At 47.6% G+C, this 19450-nt stretch overlaps 1 protein-coding gene across 1 annotated transcript; it reads right to left on the bottom strand.

The window, feature by feature from the left end:
- Nucleotides 1-1805: 1805 nt before the first annotated feature.
- Dcstamp (dendrocyte expressed seven transmembrane protein) lies at nucleotides 1806-15300 on the bottom strand. Its single transcript, XM_057792319.1, has 4 exons — nucleotides 15285-15300; nucleotides 7386-8427; nucleotides 3226-3534; nucleotides 1806-1884 (listed from the first exon to the last, which is right to left on the bottom strand). Coding segments are annotated over exons 1-4 (1428 nt in total). The 5' UTR covers nucleotides 15287-15300; the 3' UTR covers nucleotides 1806-1809.
- Between the last annotated feature and the right edge of the window lie 4150 nt (nucleotides 15301-19450).

The raw sequence follows: 19450 nt of genomic DNA, 5'->3' as shown, positions 1-19450 counted from the left end.
CCTGGCTTGAAAGGTCCAGAAGAGGGTGCTAACCCTTTGGTTGGCAAAAATGGAATAAGAGCTCCTGATTCTGTATATTTCTAAGTCATTTTTCTGATTTTGAGGCTGCTGGGTAAGATGCTAATGTTCGGAGATGGATGGTGAAGGGCAGGTACAACTTTGTACTACCTCCTCAGCTTTTTATAAGCCTGCACATTTTCACAATGAAAAGATAAAAGTTAAAAAAAAGAGAGAGAAAAAAAGAAATGATTTCCCTATTCTGGAGCTCAGAGATAACAGGATCAGGACTTAAGGAAGTTCCCCTTTTCCTCCTAGATAACTTGTAATAGAAAAGGGGTAAAGACAGCCAAGATGTACATTTTAATAAGCAGGTCCCAGGAAGCAATGCAACATATCATCCCATCCCAAACCTCCGTAAGGAGGCGTTACTGGGAGAATCAACAGAGCAGACAAAGGCTAGGGTGTGAGAGAAGAACTGTTCTTGCAAACAGACTTCAGAAAGTTTCTGACGAAGGAGGGCAGGGAGGAGAAGCAGCTGTGGGGTGGCTCTGTGAGAGACAACATAGGAAAGACTTGGAGGGGCAGAAAGAGACCAGGAGATTGACAGATACACTGATGACTTTGTACATGACTTCTTGGCGTCTGTTGGTGAGACTGAAGTAGAGTTTGTAATCGTCTGCTCTGTCTCTTTAAGAGACAAGCCATGCCCACTCCCTCCCCATCAGCTGAGGCAAGCTGGTCTTCAGCTTCCAGCCTGAGTCCCTTTCTTTTCCATCTCTCCTCACTTCTCCCCTTCCCACCTTCTCTCTCTCTCTCTCTCTCTCTCTCTCTCTCTCTCTCTCTCTCTCTCTCTCTCTCTGCCCCTCTCTCTGTTCTTTTCCCTTCACCCCTTCCCTTCCATAACCCACTAAAAGAATATCCATCCTCACTCTGCGTGGCGTGCCTACCCGTCTGTCTTTTGCCCGCAGCATGGTTCCCTGCCCAGGGCCAGCCACCTTCAGAAACCTGCAGTGTGGTCTCGTGGCATGCCCATCCGTCTGTCTCTCCTCTTGACCGGCTGCAGCCACTTGGGGAACTGTGCTGTCCCTCTGTTCCTGCCTGGAACAGGCTGTCCACTGCCCACTGCCTGCTGCCTGCTCCCCACTCAGGGACCTCTGGTTTGATCTCATGGCCCGCTGCCCGCTGCAGTCACCCAGGACCCTGCATCATTTTGCTTAATCCATTACAGAATTCATAATTATTTTTTGAATTTTTTTCTCTGCTCTAAGCCATACTACTTCCTTGTCCATTGCGGTATAAGTCAAGGCGACTTACAGAAGGAAGGGGTTTATTTGAGCTTATGGTTCCAGAGGGGTAAGACTCCATTACCATCACAGTAGGGAAGGTGGTGATGGGCAAACTTGGAGGCAAGCCCAGCCGAAAGCCCACTCCTCCAGCCACAAGCAGGAAGTGGAGAGCAAACAGGAGTCAGTGCATAGCTTACAAAACCCAAAGCCCTGCTGCAGGGACACCCTTTGTCCCCGAAACAGCAGCATCAAGTTTTCAAACACCTGAGCATCTAGAGGACGCTTTCACTGAAGCCACCACAGTCCCTTTAGCTGTGACACAGTCTAGATACTGTGCTTTGTTCGGAAGACAGACCGAAAAACCATCCACCTGGGAGCCGTTCGGCATTATGATCGACAAGTGGCTCGAAAAACCACCCGAGAGGAAAGGGTGCCCTGTAACCGCAAACATCTGTAGATCTTCTCACAGAGCGCCCCCTATTGCTGAGCCGACAGTGAGGAGCAGCCGACCTTCTCAGGTGTCTCACGGGTAATCTTCGTTTGGAGTGTTCGTATGTCTCTTCCTAATCAGTTTCAGGACTGGAAGCCAGAAATGGACCTGAAAAGAGGGTGGATAAACACGGGAGTCACTGTGAATGCCTCTGCTATAACTTTTGAAAGACACAGAAATTATCCTCGTGGTCTTTCTTGGTCTTGCCTTGGCTGTAGCTGTTTTCCAGCTGTGTATGTTGTAGGGGTCTGAGCGCAGCGATGTAAGTCATCGCGTGCTGGAGGTGAAATGGAAGTCTCTCGGGAGCCTGGTGTTCCTCCCATCCACCCTTGAGGAAGGACCTAGCTGGCCTTTGTTTGTTTTTGTTTTTCAAAATAGGGTTTTTCACTGGGTAACCCTGGCTGTCCTGGAACTCGCTCTACAGACCAGGCTGGCCTCGAACTCAGAGAATCGCCTACCTCTGCGTCCGAAGTGCTGGGATTAAAGGTGTGCGCCACCACATCTATAAAGCAACTTCACTTTGTTGTGCTTATGACCTGACTATGAGAGTGCTTTGAACTATTCTTTTCACCAGTTGCAGGTTTTTACTTTTCTCTCATTGATAAATAAGCCAAATAAAATCAATAATGTGTATAGGAGCCATCTCTATCTATCATCTATCTATGTATCTATCTATCATCTATCTATCTATCTATCATCTATCTATGCATCTATCATCTATCATCTATCTATGTATCTATCTATGTATCTATCTATGTATCTATCTATCATCTATCTATCTATCTATCATCTATCTATGAATCTATCATCATATCTATCTATCTATCTATCTATCTATCTATCATCTATCTATCTATCTATCTATCTATGTATCTATCATCTATCTATGAATCTATCATCTATCTATCATCTATCTATGTATCTATCATCTATCATCTATCTATCTATCATCTATCTATGTATCTATGTGTCTATCTATGTATCATCTATCTATCATCTATCTATCATCTATCTATTATCTATCTATGTATCTATGTATCTATCTATCATCTACCTATCTATCTATCATCTATCTATCTATCTACCTACCTATCTATCTATCTATCTATCTATCTGTCTCTGTTTGTCTATCTGTCTGCCTGTCTATCTATAGAGATATACAGATAGACTTATTAGAATGAGCAAATTATTTAAAATGGTAGCTATTTCCTTCCATGTTTTTACTTTATTTTTGGTGCAGAAAAGAAATCATTGGACATTGTTCCAAAATAGCCACTACAATGGATCTTCCCAATAGCCAACTACAACATACTTGGTTCAGTAGGCTTCCTCAACTGTATTGTAGCTGGCCTCCTGATGTGAAGCTGTAGAACACTTTGGAATCCTCTGTCGTTTGCCTTCCAAACTCAGCCTTGGCTTACTTAGAGGCATACCTCCCCTTGACCTTACCTTTTTAAAGTACAGACTCAGTTTTCTTTCAGCTTCTCCCGGTGGCTGCTTTGCTCTTTTCTTAAGGAGCTTTGCATGGAGGTATCGGATTCGCTCCCTCTCCACTCTAGGGTAGAAGGCTCCTGACACCAGAATTTTAAGCTGCATCAGCATGGAAGACAACAATCCTAGTACTGTTAGCGCTGCAAGAATAATGCTGAGAGGGACCCAGGTCTCAGACACAGTAAGCCTTGGTTTAGGAATGCAGCTGGGTTCGAACATAGATATATTAAAAGAAGAATCATGGATGACGTCTTGCGTGTCTTGCCTCTGAAATGAAAGCATAAAATAGTCAATAGATACACCATCTTCTCGCCTTTGTCTTTCTACTCCCTTGCAACACACTGTTTGCCTGCAAATATTTAGGGAGCTTTGTCTGAAGCAGCTGTCTGTCAAGTCTTTCTGTATGAGTCATGATTGGAGCAGAGGGGAAAGGGTGACTTTATCTATAAAGGGGACAGTGTCTTCCAAGTTGATTTGTGGAGAGAATCTACAAAATAGAGTTTGTCTGCTCTGTCTCTTCTCGGTGAGCCACAAGCCCGTGGAAGTGTTATGTTCTAGGAAGGCTGAGGACTACGTTAGCAAACACAGCCATATACCCGTTTTCTAATGGAATGCTTACTTCTTTACTTAGGGCACATAGAGGTGATGCAGGATGGGGAATCAGTTCAAAGGGAAGAGAGCTTGGCTGGTTAGACAGTCATTCAGGTCCCAGGCACAGCCTCCAAGGAAGGACAAATTCCCCTTCCTCAGGCCACAAAGTTAAAAGGCGTTCACGAGTCATAGCATCAATCAATCTTTTGGAGTTAGGGGGACTGCTTCCTCCTTAAACTCCGACATCCCTTTTAGGGTGACATGTTGGCCCACATCGCTGAGGGAGATCCCAAAGTCTTGTTGGGGGAGGTTTTTAAAACAGGGCATTTTCTGGTGTCTCTGGGTGTTCGGAAGGGGTCTGAGGGCTAGAGAAGCAACTCCTAGTTCCACTGATGACACAGAAGATGGACGGACGGTGACATTGAGCCACCCAGCTCAGCCACCCGGGTGGAGACTGCTTGCTGACTCAGCTCTTTTCTCATCTGACCCGGGAAAGTCATTTACTCTCTCGGTGGATTTGTTTTCTAATTTGGTAAAGCAGGAATTAATGGACCAGATCTGCCCCTGAATAAACTACCTCCCAGTGTAAATTGAACACCTTGGAGATGGCACATTAACCTTACAGGCTGGAATACTTAGTAAGTTATTATCACCCTAGTGCCACAGAGCCCTGGGGCCAAGCAGAAGTAAATGACCTCTCAAAATAAAAAATAAAAATAACAAAACAACCCCACCCAGAGAACATTTTGCGTCTTAGACCTACCACCAAACCTGGGCCCTCTGTATTAATGCCAACTCACATTTGTGCCTAAGCAGAGAAAAACGTTTGGGCAGCCGCTCTCCTCCCTTTATTAAAAAGACAGTCGGTCTACAATTAAATGGAGATTGCAGTCCCCAGAGCGGCGGCAGGCGCTTTTTTTAATATGATGGAAGAAACAAACACATCGATTGAGTCAGTGATGAGCAATTCTGCAATAAGAAAGCAGCGGGTGTTCGGTCTGTGGAAGGAGCTATTCAGTCGAGAAATGTAGCTGGGGATTTGCCGTTGGGAGTGGGAGCCTCGGAAAGATTGAGTCAACGTTTTTGTATGGGCTCAGTTCGGGGCAGCGTGGAAGGCACAGTCGCTCTTTCAAAATGCCAGGCAATATACAAAATGAGACCCCGATGATTTAAACCATGTTTAGGTCTCTTAAGTAAACAGTTTGCTGAGAGGGTGCTGCTGCATAATGGATGGAAGGCAAGCTCACTCTGTTATCGGATTTTCCTGGAGAGCTAATGTGTCCAGAGCCTGGCCCGTGGGGTGTGCTCACACAATAGGAGCGAGGGCTGTTATCGCTTATACTGCCGATCCATCCCAGCTCAAGTCGGATGGTTTCCCATAGGCTTTATCTGAAACATTTGTCTAAAGTTGTATGATAGTGGGAGAGAAATATTGACAAAACTCTGTACCAATGTTTCTCTTCCTGTCTGATTTCTCTTTCACAAATCTGCAGCAACAGAGTAGGCGAGGAGCCTTCAAGGGCATCCTGGGATAAGGGCAGGGCATTGCCAGCCTCGGAAGGAGGCTAGCTGCTGGCGCAGTCTCCCAGGGACTGCAGAAGAGAACTCAGGAGATGTCACAGACGCCTTGCACAGACATCTGACCCAGCAGCCACCACCCAGCTGCTGTTATGTGTGGCCACAGTGGCCTCTTCCCCTGGCATATCAGCTCTGCCATGCAACTGTCGTGGTCTAGACATTATTATGTCCCTGGTACTCAGCAGTGTTTATGGTAAGATAGAACTTACACACACACACACACACACACTCCAGTCTAAATCAGTGAGAATGTATCGAACAGGCATAGATTTTTGATATTGACTGAGAGAGAAATGCATGAGAGAAACAGAAGAAGAGGGAAGGGGATAACTGAGAGGGAAAAGCATCAAGGCCAAGGGGAAGAGTGCGGTGGAGAGAGGCCTTTGCTTCTGGGCTTCTTATTTGGCTTCATTTGAAGCATGCCTTCCATTATTGGCCTGTTCCAACTATCTAGAGCAACGGAGAACCTTGTAATTAAGTGAATTCTTCAGGGGCAGCCGAGAGCTCAGAGTAATCAACTCTAAGAAGCAGTTCAGGATTGGGAGGGCAAGAGCCCAGAGACTGGGTGCACTGAACCAGAGGAAAGGGAAGTGGATGCAGGGCTGGGGCAGGAGGATTTGAGCAACCCAGAAGCAGAGAAAGGGAGAGTAGGGTTCTACTGATAGAAATTCAACACACACACACACACACACACACTGTCTGAGTTATGTGGGAAAAAAAGCTAAGATGTGCATGGGTTCAACATCCCACTCTTTAGATAGAAGTCCTTTTCTGTTGGCAAGGACTCAGGCTGCATGAGAAAGTTCTCCATTAGAGTTTGAGGTATGTCTGCCCAAGTCTTGACAGTGGGAGGAGTCAAGCCCCAAACCTGCCTTTCAGGTTCGTTTACACCCCTTGAGACACAAGCAAAATGAAGTCAAAGTTCAAAACCAGAGTCAAAACCTATTTCTACCCTTCAGGCTATGCTGAGTATAAGTTCCCTGAAGATAAAATGCCCTACTCCAGGAGCCTGTGACACTCAGGAGCCTGTGATACTCAGGAGCCTGTGATACTCCGGGAGCCTGTGATACTGGAACCCGTGACACTCAGGAGCCTGTGATACTCCGGGAACCCATGACACTCCGGGAGCCTGTGATATTCCAGGAACCTGTGATACTCCGGGAGCCTGTGATACTCCGGGAGCCTGTGATACTCCAGGAGCCTGTGATACTCCGGGAACCCATGACACTCAGGAGCCTGTGATACTCCAGGAGCCTGTGATACTCCGGGAGCCTGTGATCCTCCAGGAGCCTGTGATCCTCCAGGAGCCTGTGACACTCAGGAGCCTGTGATACTCCGGGAGCCTGTGATACTCCGGGAGCCTGTGATACTCCGGGAGCCTGTGACACTCCGGGAGCCTGTGATACTCCGGGAGCCTGTGATACTCTGTCTGGGAAACAGGTTTCAGCAGAAAGATTAAGTCAGCTGCCTCGAGATAGAGAAACTGTCCCTGTGTACATGATGATGTAACCATGTGTCTGGTTTGAGAGGGACATAGAGATTTTTTTCCATGCACAGAGAGATAAATGTAATGCCACCACAGGCCAAGGAATATTACTGTCTAAGTAAAACCGGACCAGGCAGAGTTAAGTTCCCCTACTTTCTGGAAGGAGGAAGCCCATGCCAACAGCAGGTGATTTTAGACCTCTCGCTAACGAACTAGAAGAGAATAAATGTGTGTTGTTTTAAGACACACAGCCTGTGATTCTTTGCTGCCGTAGCCACAGAAAAATAACGTGGAGTCCTATTCTAGCCCTGGGACCTAATTCAGCCATACCTATCGGGCTCCTTCCGTGTGCCAGACACCCATAATCTGAAGACACTGTCAGACTTGGGAAGTCCCAGCATTTTTTGCAAGGTCTACCAATAAAAAACCCGGGAATACTGCATGGAGTACCATGAGCCCCTACCTCTCTATGAAGTTTCAAGTGAGCCTCAAGCCCTGGCAAGCTTTGGAGATGTTTGTTCATGGAGGAAATGAGTCGGAACAGCAGAAAATCCACAGCTGCGAACAGCACCCACATGTAGAGATGGGTCAGGACGGGAAGGAAAAAGAGCCCCAGGTTTTTCCTCTCTTTAGGACTCAGCCGCACGGACGGGATGATGATGTATTTCTTCCGTTCCTTCCTATTCAGAGGGAGGACACAGGGCTGCTGTTGGTGCCTCTGCTTTTCGTCAAACTGAACGAATTGCCTAGTGATGTAGACATTCTCATACTTCCGGCCACAAGGGCCCAGGAACCGCTTCATGAAGAGGCCGGTGCTGAAAAGGATAAGGAGAAGCCCGGCCAGGGCGATAAGCTTCTGGCCCAAGGAAGACAATAGCTCTGTCATGACTACCATATGGGACAGGGCACCCAGGACTTCTCCCTTGGTGTCATTCATATGAGCCTCGAAGGTACGGCTGGGACTAAAGAGGGAGACCACTAAAGTCTGGTTCCAAGAAAGGAGGTCATCAAATAGATTCGGCGGAGCGGCAAGGCCATAAATCCACTGAAGGGCTTCACAGTATCTGGTCAAAAGTGGAACATGGATTGCAAAGCTCTTTGCCCTTAGGTTGCAAGTCATACTGTCTAAAAGACCTCTGAAGTTATAAAACATATTTTCCACATGTCCCAAGATCACCATCCCTGTGCCAGCCGCAATCAAAGCGTTCCTGCCTTCCCGGAGGCCACAGGAGAGAAAGGCGAGAAGCAGGAAACAGCGGGCGTGCTTGGAACAGCACAGGAAAACACAGGTGCTCGCCCACACGGCGGCAAGCACGGCTACTGAGGGCAGGACCCAGTAGAAGGCTGCAGAGAGGAGGCTCACGGCAAGGAAGGCCACAAAGCAGCAAACTCCCAAATGTTGGATGAAGTCCATCCAGCCTGTACTTCCTGGGAATACATATGTCTGCCAAAGCCTTAGGAAGATGCTAGTGCCCAGGGTCCAGAGCCTCTTCCTCCCCGTGTGCCTAGAAATAAAAAAAAAAACAAAAAACAAACCAAGTTCAGACATTGCTTAGAGGTCAGCTAGTACATACATATAATTTCTTTACCCCTCCCTGTCTGCTCCTTCGTAGTGGCAATCCCACCAGGAAGCGGGAGAAATAGCTTACATCCAGAGGTGAAGTAAGGCAGGGTGGTGCCACATGCCTTTCGTCCCAGCACTCGAGAAACAGAGGCAGGAGGATCTCTGAGTTTGAGGCCAGCCTGGTCTACAGAGCGAATTCCAGGATTTCAGGCCCACACAGAGAAACCCTGTCTCAAAAAAAAAAAAAAAAAAAAAAAAAAAAAAAAAAAACAAAAAAACAAAAAGCAAAACCAAAACAGCAGCTAGAGGGAGAGTGTTTCTTCATTCTTTGGCTCTACGCTGGCCTTGTGATTGATTTAGTCAATTAAAGGTGCCCATCTGCCAGGCTGTATTGTTGTAGTTAGTGTGGTCTTGACCGTTAAACATCACCAACTCGCCGGAGCTAAGAATTCCTCCTGGAGGTCAGTCATCTAAGATGGGTCTGTTGAGCTGTGGTCCTTCTGGACTACCCAGGGGCCGTGTTGCTTCCCTGTGCCAGTTCCTGGAGGGGCCTGTGTTCTCCAGCTCATGGTCCTCCTCCCTCTGTCTCAAAGCCAGCAGGCTAACTCTTCCCTTTTCTCTGGCCCCCACTTTCATCTTTACCGCTTCTCTCTCACCCTGATCTTTCTGCATTTTGTTTCAAAGGAACTTTGTGACATTTTAGGGCCACTCAGATAGTCTAGACGATCCCCTCTCAAGACTGCATCTACAGGCTTCCTTTTACCGTGTAAGGTGGTCTATTCACAGGTTCTGGACATTAGGGCATAGACAGCTTAGGGAAATGTTTAGCCTGTCACACGAGGTTCTAGCACAGCAGCAAGATCTGTTCCTCAGCTGGACTTAAAAGGCGATGCCATTGTCAAACATGTAAAACAGCCCCCACCCACCCCGCTCCTGCGACCAGGCTCCCAGCTGGTCACAGACGCTTGGAAAATAATAAATACTGTTCTGTTTTGTTTTCCACCACCAGCTTTTGTCCCGGGCTGCTTGACTGTAATTACCCATTGACAAAAGCAGTATCATGGGTTCCAAGAGTTGAGACAAGCTTTAGGCTGATGGATGGGCTGCGATGTCAATAAAGTGCATTATGTAAGTGCATCTTTAACAGCCATCCATTCGTCTTCTGTGCTCTCATTTTACAGACCAGAAAGCACACAAGGGCATCTAGACTTGACTGTGGAGTTGCACCGGTACCGCTATGTTGCTGCTTCCTCTTCTGCCATCTCTACCCCATGAGTATGGGTCCCTCTGGAAACTACTCAGGGAAACTACGAATATTTTTGTCCCTAAATTAATCAGGTCTGGGATAATTAAAATTTAGGTGTTAGGAGGCTGCTACTATTCTGTTTGTTATGCATATTTAGGTCTCTGATATCGTTTGGACTGATATAAATAAAATTGAAGTTTTTCTGTTAACTGACTTAAAAATCTCTAATGAACATTGTGCTATATGTATGAGATTTAGTGGGGATACTGAGAAGTCTTTAAACTTTCTTACATATATTTGATTCCATGCAAGTATTATGGGCTAGGACTTATGGTGCTGCTTGACACTGAGAACCCACGCATGGCGTGGCACTTAATCGTGGAAATGACAAATGCAGGTGGTGGCTCCGGGGCATGAACTGAGCGACCAGATGTGACAATCTGATTCTCTCATGCTCAACTCCATAGCAAGGGTCATTGTCACCTGGACTAGCTTCACAGAGATCAAGATTCTAAACATGTCGGACCAGCAGGATGGCTCAGCAGGTGATGACAATTGCTTCGTAAGCCTGGTGTATTGGTCGGCTCGACACAGGTTAGTGTCATTTGGAAAGAGGGAACAGCAGAGAAAATGCTCCCACCAGACTGGCCTGTGTGCATTTTTCTTGTTTGATAATAGGTATGGGTAGACCTATTCCATGGGAGGGGACAATGCCAACCCTGGATGGTAGTCCTGAGATTCAGAAGAAGGAAGCAGACTGAGCAGCCAGAGGAGAAAGCCACCAAGCAGGAACACTCCTCCATGGTCTCTGCTTTAGTGCCTGTCCTGGCTTCTCCTTATGATGAACTGTAATTTGGACGTGTGAGGTGCAATAAGCCGTTTCCTCCCCGCCACCTCCAATCTGCTTTTGGTCACAGTGTTTGGTCACAGTTATAGAAACCCTGACTAAGACACATGGCTATCTGAGTTTTGAGACCTGGAATTCACATCAAAGTGGATTGGCAGAAGACTGAACTCCACAGATTTGTCCTGTGACCTCTACGTATCAATACATAGTAAATACACCCCACTTCCCCAACTTTCCCTCTCTCTCTCACAGACACTATCACACACACGCGCACACACACACACACACTCACACTAATACAATAAAGTAAAAATATTTTCAATAAAGACTCCCCCCAGGAGAACCCTGGTTCTTTACCACCACAAGCGTGTATCATTTCAGAATCAGTTAGATGGAAGGTGAGCAGTGCTCACACATGGCCATATCACCAACGGGTCTGTGCTCCTGAAACTGTCCGGCATGTCCTATACAGGAGGGCTTGGTGGACACTGGACACTGAGCAGAACATCCACCTCAGAGCGGGTCAGGAGCTGCGTTTCCTCAGACATGACTTCACGCACTGTCATCACCATTAATCTTAGAATAACTGCAGAACTTTTGGATTCAGTCCCACACTGAAGTGGCCCGTAAATTAACTACTAATTGTCTATGGCATCCAGGGCACTTTGCAAGAAGCCTCCACACCCCCTACCTCAAATGCACTTTGCATTTTCTGCAGAAGAAGCAGAAGCAGGAGCGCCCTTCTTGCAGAGCTGCCTGTACAGGGGAATCACAGCAGGCTGTAGTTAGCCCCTCTGCACCCTGCCTAGATTTCACCAGCCTGGGTTAGGGGACAGTACACACAGCTGTCTGAACTTGTTCCTACTGGAAACACACCACACAAATTGCCAGTGTCTGCTCCATAGCTGGCCCAAATATCACAAACCCATCTCCACCAGCTACGCATTGGTTTTTCTCTTCTTCATCAAAACAGCTGACCCCATGAGGTTAAAATGTCTTCAACCAGCGGGTTTGTCTTGAACCAAATTAGAACACCCGGTTTCATTTGTTTTTCTAATTTCCTCTGTGAGGCCCCAATTCTTCTCATCTGCTGAAATATTAATAATGTACATTGTAGGCTCATTTCTTCTCCTCTTGCCTTTATCCTCGTACAGCATGTTCTCAACACAGATATTCCTCCGCAAGCATGGAACAGATTTATAGACACATTAAAATTTTAGCATTCTACAATAAAATCTAATATCAATTAAACGAGGTCTATGACTGCAGTCTCATCCCGGAAGAGGCACGTGTTTATGCCACAAGCGACAGTTCCTCCCTTGTCCCCCTTGTCTGCGTGCTGAGGACAGAGGGTGAGCCGAAGACACCAGCCCTTCAGGCAGAAAGACTAGAGGCTTACTCCTGTTCACAGCTCGAGGGACAAAGCAGAGGCCTGACCTTGACCCTCCCCTCTCCAACTTCTTCCCCACCCTTAGCCTATCATTTCTCCTAATTCAGAGGACTTGCCTGATCCTGCTTGTTGAAGCTTAAGGAGAGAAACTTCTCCAAACACCCGACATTCCCTGGAAATGGCATGTTCTCTCAACACAACACATTCTCTTCTGCAGAACACTGAGATTTTCTTCTGTTCTAGACAAAGCCTGGATGCTCAAGTGTGTGAAGAGCTGAGCGGCAAGACGGTTGCACCGTTTACCTGGTACTAGGATGCTATGTTCTGCTAGTCTTTCTTGGGGGACCTTGATGCTCTCCTCTCCCAGCAGCAGTGAAGTCCAAAGTTTGACAAGCTATCTGCTTGTTTCTTTCTCAGGGACTTTGGAGAAAAAACACCCTGTGTGCACGTCATGGTCGGCCTGGGACACCATGACGAAATGCTTAGAAAGGAGCAGGAGAGACATTTTCCTTGCAGTCTTGGAGACTGGAGGAGCCCGTTCAAGGTCTCACAGGGCCAAGCCCTGGTGAAGGCTATCTCCTGGTGTGCAGGTGGCTGCCTTCTCTCTGTGTGTCCTCAGGTAACAGAGATGGGGAAGAAGTCTCTGGTTTCTCCTCCCCTTTACTCCTCCTCTCCTTCCACAGTGTGTTTTACTCTCCCACAGTGTGTTATCTCTAACCCAGGGTGAGGGTTCGCCCTCTCTTCCACAATGGCAACCAGCTACCTTCTCCTCTTCTTCTAAGGACACTAGTCACCCAGTCACGTTGACTGAGAGTGTTACCTGCAGACCCCATTAACCTTTAACTTCCTTAGAGGACTTTTTCTCATGCAGCCTCACTGGGTGCACTGGGTTCAAATACTAGGACCCTATGGGGGAAAGGAGTATCTGACTTTAAAAACAAGTTGGCTCAGTCTGGCAGACTTTGAGCTCAGCTGTCAGCTTGCATTTGACCTTCTGGAAGCTCAGCACTTCCTGCAGCCCCTCCTTTAGCTCACCTCCCTCCTCCTGCTCCCAGGGCAAGCCTGAGTGTGCTCTAAGCTAACTTCTAGTCTGTGTGTCTTAGTGTTTAGCTGAGCTCTGTTTGCTTCCCTTCCTTTGTATTTACAGGCCTGAGTCCTTTGCCACATTTCTTTTGGCAGCTTCTAAAAGCCTACTTGATCTCTTTAACCTATCATTTCTCTTCATTTTGCTTCCATTATCAATAATGCTTATTGCCTGACTCAACAGCCTTGTCTCTCCAACAGAAAGAGCCTGCCTCTTGCTTTTACAGCAGCAATTTCCCAGGAGTAATCACCACTTCCTTGCTTTTATCCCTAGCCTACGGTTTGCAGCATGCCCCTAGCGGGCAAACCTTAGCTAGAGTTCACAGCAGAGCGCTAACCGGACTTCATTTCCCTCTCACAGGGTTGAGGTGATGTCCACAAGAGCCGGTGAGAAGAAACAGCAAAGAATGGGCTGTGGTGAGGACCCTGAACCAAACCAGTGCCCTGCAGAGCGGAGCAGCCTGTGTAGCTAACCTGAGCCCATGTTTACCTGCTTTCATGCAGAGCTGAGCTGTTCCCATGGAAACCGGAGCATCAGTCTTTCCTATCCACCCTGCATGTGTAGCTAGCAAACACAGCTGCCATGGTTTTCTCTGGCAGTGTGCGTGTGCATGAGAGTGTGCGTGCGTGTGTGTGTGTGTGTGTGTGTGTGTGTGTAATTTTCAGCGTATCAGCATGAACTGGCATGGAATTCATGAATTCCCACCCCAATACCTAGAGTCCACTCTGCCTACCTTGTTGGGAGTCAAGGACAGCCCTACTCCTGAGCACTGTCCTGCGAGCACAAATCAAACGTCAGCTCGCAAGTATATCTCCTATCTCACTTCGGCTACAAGGCCTGGCCAGACCATGTAACAAACAGAATCATGGACTAATATTAACAGCTTGCAGGTGAGCAGCCCACCCTACGAGTGCTCTAGATGGAAGATGTACATCCCCAGCAGGGCACACAGAAAGCTTGTGACTAGAGCGAGGAAAGGGGGAAGGAATGAACATGGCCTTCCTGCTGGAAAAGGCCGGGAGCCCGTGCCCTCAGGAGCGATGCCATTCTTGCTGGTCCTCTCACTGGCAGAGCACTGCCTGGTCTGCTATCTTACACTTTGCAGCTCGCTCTGACCCTGCTTCTGCACAGAAGCCAATGGCCTGAGCTCAGTCAGCCCAGATAACCTGCAGACACCTGGCAGAACACTAACTCAAAGTGACAATCTCCTGTCCTCCAGGGCACCTCCCACCAGCTCCGCCTCCGGCTTTCTTTGGGATCTGACGTGTTATGAAACTCATTTGAAAAGAAATCCCCGCAAAGGAGAAAGTAAAACAAACAAATAAACAAACAAACAAACAATCCGGGCACGGAGACAGGACGCCTGCTCTCTAGCTTGCAGAGACCTGCACAGACTGTGTGGCCTTTCCTGGGTCTTTTCACCTCCTGGGCCCTCAGCTTGCTGAGCTGCTACTCTCCAAGGTTCTGAGTGGTCTCTGAGCGACACATGAATGAGAGCCACAGATGCCTGGAGCGAGCACTTCTGAGGCCGAGCTATCAAAGCCCAGCACCTGAGAGGGACACAAAGGAGGAATGAAAGGCGGCCGCTTCCTTTTTCCTCCCTCCTTTTTAAATTCCCTCTCTTCCTTTCTTGCAAACTTATCGTTCAGTTCGGAACACGCTGTTCCCTCAGGCTGCCAAAATAGCAGGAGCAGGAGCGGCAACCTCTTCCGAGGTGGAATGAATTCCTCACCGCTCTGTTTTAATCATTCCTGCCTTGGGAAAGCCGGCAACTGCCTTCTCCGGAGATGGTGGCTTTCCTACAGGACAGGAGATTAATGAAAGCTGTGGGGTAAACAGAAGAGCACCTAGGGAACAGGGCAGTCCATCACTGTGTGCTGCAAAGCTGGGAAGCTCACTGTGGGCCAGGCTGGGCCACTCTGCCTTGGTGCCTCACCAACCAGCTCCCCACGCTAAGCACAGCCAGGATGCCAGACCACCGAGATCCACCCTTCCCAAGCCAGGTAGATCTGCGCACACTGTGCCTTCAGCAGGACATCCCTGGGCAGCCTTCCCTGAGATAGCCAGTGGCAGTCCCAAACCGCTGCCTTGGGTCCTTCACACCATAGGCAGACAGCTGCCATACAAGAACAGTTTACAGTGCTCTTTGGTCATGGGACTGGATTCCAGTTCACTAGCATTTTCTTTTAAAAGCAATTTTAGAAGCAAGATTATTCTGAAGGTCCACTTACATGTTTCCCTCAGGTTCTTCCATAAGCACAGAACACACCCTTCTGGACTCTCCAAGGCTTAATATAGCACAGGGAAAGGGGAACCAGACATGAAGGTGGCCACATCACCCTGAATCAATGTCTTCATTTCCCCCACAAAGTGACTAAGTAAGTATTTAATGTCACCAAGGGTAAAACTGGTGTGAAAAAACCACGGACTTCATTCTTGCAGCTTCCTCAGAAGACATTCCAGGCATTAACTCTAGGAAACAGCGTGGTAGGACATTTTCAACACAATACTTTGTGAAGCTGGGGGCCCCTTCTCTCTTCCCTATTTTCTCGTTATTCACCCCAGCTGTGTGTGTGTGGGGGTGACACACTAATTTTACCCCAGACCCCATCCACATCTGGAGTCAGGCTCCTGGATGAGCCCAGGGTCTGAAGTACTAGTCAGTACCTGGCCTCAATGTAGGACCCAGCAGCGTAGACATTTTTGCTCCCTAGCTAAGAGGACCATTGTTGCTTAAGGGAATTTAGTAAAACTTCAAGAACTCTTAGTTTGTGAAGATGTACAACTCCTAGTGAAATTTAAGTGTCGCTGGGAAGGGTGTTGCTTTAAGGATTATTAACAACAATTCTGACCTTATGGCTGATGAAAAGCAACAGCACACCCAAGATCTCAAGACTTATTTTCAAAACTGTTGCTCAGAGTAACACTTTGCAGGTAGTCTTCTGATTAGATGACCAAGCTTCTCTCTTCTCAAAGTGTCTTTTGTCTGTTTCACATATGCTAACTGGACTCTTCAACAATGCCAACAGTTTTCCGGCTTCCCTAGAAATTTGGAAGAATCATTCATTTCGATTCAACTGAATTATGAATCAACACGCATTCATTGAAGCTCTACCAAACGCTGAGTGATATAAAAAACCTAATAAAATTTTAACTTCTGATTTTAAAGGGTTTGTACTTTATTAGAGAAACAAATATATATGCCTATCTCTGTGTGTATATACGTAATACATATATAATGTATATATATGTATGCTTATGTATGTGTGTGTGTACACACACACAGGGGAGGGCGTTAAGGAACTGGTTCATTCAGTTGTAGTACCGTGCACAAACAAGAACGGATCACAGAACGCACAACGAAACACACTTTAAGAGTTTATTACGAAAAAGACGTGTGCGCACCTGAGGAAGTTGGTGGGGAGAGGGGGAGAGAGAGAGAGAGAGAGAGAGAGAGAGAGAGAGAGAGAGAGAGAGAAGAGAGGGAGAGAGAGAGAGAGAGAGAGAGAGAGAGAGAGAGATTACCTCTGCAGAAGAGGGACAGAAAGAGAGCGTGCAACGGGCATGTTCAGCTTTTAAAGACTGCAGGGGGTTATGTAGCTGTAGCTGCGCATGCGTAGATCACATGACCATGCTGCATACACTACATGTAGAGCTTTAGGGCCCCGGGTGGCTATATAAATTGCGCTCGCTTGTCCCTGGAATTCAGAGGTGCCCGAGTTTGTGGTGACTAGACATTTTGCCAAAGGGCTGGGTGATGGCAACCTAACACTTGCTATTCCAAAATGTGCATCAACCAATATTTTCCCTCTCTCATGGTAAATTTAAGAGTGTCATCCATTTTGATTAAGTTAAATGCAATTGACTCTGCTGAGGGCAAGCTGGAACTATGAGACTTGAACTGACCGAGCAGACCCAGGAAAGAGCTGGTGTTGCAGCCCAAGTTCACGGTGCATTTCTCTGCAGAGTTCTCTCTTCCGCAGAGACCCCAGGCTTATACTCTTCCACTGAGTAAATGACTCCTGTCTATGTCATAGGTTCTTTATGTTTATTGATCCAAATGCTAATCTCACTCAAAAAATAAGAAAAGCCTTCATGATATCTAACAGAATGTTTGGCCAAGCTGGACGGTGGTGGTGCATGCCTTTAATCCCACCACTCGGGAAGCAGAGGCAGGCGGATCTCTTTGAGTTCAAGGCCAGCCTGGTTTACAAGAGCTAGTTGCAGGATAGGCTCCAAAGCTACAGAGAAACCCTGTCTCGAAAAACTAAAGAGAGAGAGAGAGAGAGAGAGAGAGAGAGAGAATGTTTGGCTAAAAAGATGCATGACATACTAAATTAATGACATGCTAAATTAACGACATACTAAATTTAAAAACACAGCCAGATGGGCTTAAATGGAAAAGGAAGACAAAATGTAGATATTTGTTTGTTTAGTATCTGGGTAAAGGAAAGAGCGGTGGTCTGGGTCTTTCTGTAGGAGTCATTTAAACGTGGAGACAGCGGCTCAAGGTTGCTATGGTTCTGATGAGGTGTCAAGATAAACCCACTTCCCTGGCGGTCTGTTCAGGGATACAGTGGATATAAACAGAGAGCTGGGATTAACCAAATCAGCACAACTTGGCCTCCCCACCAACAGGGTCACATCCATCTTGAAACTAGGAGGTAAATTAACTTTCCGAGGAGCGCCGTTTTGGGACAGCGTGGGAGGATGAAGGAGTCCCTTTACTGGGAGAGGCCATTGGAGACCATTTGCACTCAGAAAGCCAGGGTTCCTCGAGCCAAGCCCTGCAGCTGACTGCCTGCAGCTGTGCCTGGAGAGCTGAGGCGTGGGAAGACAGGCCCTCCAGCCAGGAGCTCCCAGCAGATCGGGGAGACTGATGAGAGCAGAGTGAGCAGGAGAGAATAGAAAGCAGTACTGAGCGACGGGGAACCACACAAAACCTCAGTCTGTACAGCACTTCCTGTGGGAACCGACTGTCCAGGTTTTCCAGTTGAATAAGAAGCTGACTGCTCTGCTGATCCAGAAACAGTCCTGGGCTGGGCGGTGGTGGCGCACGCCTTTAATCCCAGCACTTGGGAGGCAGAGGCAGGTGGATCTCTGTGAGTTCGAGGCCAGCCTGGTCTACAAGAGTTAGTTCCAGGACAGGTTCCAAAGCTACAGAGAAACCCTGTCTCAAAAAACCACAAAACAAAACAGAAACAGTGCTGGGGGCCCCAGTTGAGAAAGGGCAAGCAGGGACGATTTCGGGAGGAACCTTGAGTCTGGGGGAGAAGAGAGGAGATCCAGGAAATGGATTTGCCTTTGGGACTGAGGAAGTATTTAGTTCTTTTGAAAGAGCCATATTGGTAGAGGGCTGAATCCAAGAGCCAGGAAGGGAGGAGTCTGCGAGAGGTGGAGCATTGTTGGAGATGGAGATGGATAGATGGGCAGTGAGGGTACAGGAAGTTCAGCATCTTGCCTGTGCAGGCAATGCATACAGCGGAAGGTGTTGGCGTTCTTTGAAGAAGAAAGGGGAGGGTGAACCCCACGCAGGTCTCTTAGTGCCGTCCTGCAGGGCGATCCGGCGCAGCTGAAGATGAGTTGTGCTCACAGGCTCTCCACTACCCTTAGCCGAGCTCCAAGAGTCCCTCAGAACTCTCAGCATTGGAGTGGGACTGAATGACCAGGTGAGCTTCTACCCTAAAGACCCTACAAAGGGTTTTCCTTGGGGTTGAGGGCTATGGACATCTCACATCCAGCTGTACAATGTCATCTGAGTGCTTCCTGTGAACTTAGAAAATGAAAAAGCCGTCGTCATCTGGGGACTTTAACCCTGTCCACTCCAATGTTCCTTAGTGACTTTGAAAGGGCACGTTAGGATCGATCTGCAAGCCTCAGCTTAACAGCTTTGGACAGCAAGACGAGGAGGGCAGAGGCGTGGAGTCCATTCTGATTCCACAGTGGTGATTATTAAGATCAGGGCCTGGGCTTCTGGGAGCTCACTGGGATTCTGCCAGCAAGGGGCAGCCATCCTGAAAATCACCATAGTGTCCTAGAGCCAGGAGCACAGCTCTTTCTTTCTCCCATCACCAAGATCTCTGTCATTTTAGATGTGTTGAGCCATAGAAGCATAAATGGTTCCAAGTTCATCTCAGCCCAGGAATACCTCTGAGAACCAAGATAGGGTCAGGGTAGTTTTGAAAGGTGTGCGGTCTTGCGTAAATAGGGGCTGTCACAACAGCTTCTGATGGCTTCTCCTGTACAACCAACTACAGGCAACGCAATGCCTTCTGTGCTGAGCAAAGAACTGGAGCTCTGTCTGAGGGTCCAGGCTGGCCTTTCCCGGGGAGATCTGGTATCACTTTCTCATAGATGCTGCTTGTTTCTGTAACTCCACTACAGTGCCTGCATCTCG

Source organism: Chionomys nivalis, chromosome 17 (genome assembly GCF_950005125.1).
Source record: "Chionomys nivalis chromosome 17, mChiNiv1.1, whole genome shotgun sequence".
Lineage (NCBI taxonomy): Eukaryota > Metazoa > Chordata > Mammalia > Rodentia > Cricetidae > Chionomys > Chionomys nivalis.
The sequence above is the reverse complement of the archived record's forward strand: the minus strand, read 5'-3'. Positions and strand labels throughout refer to the sequence as shown.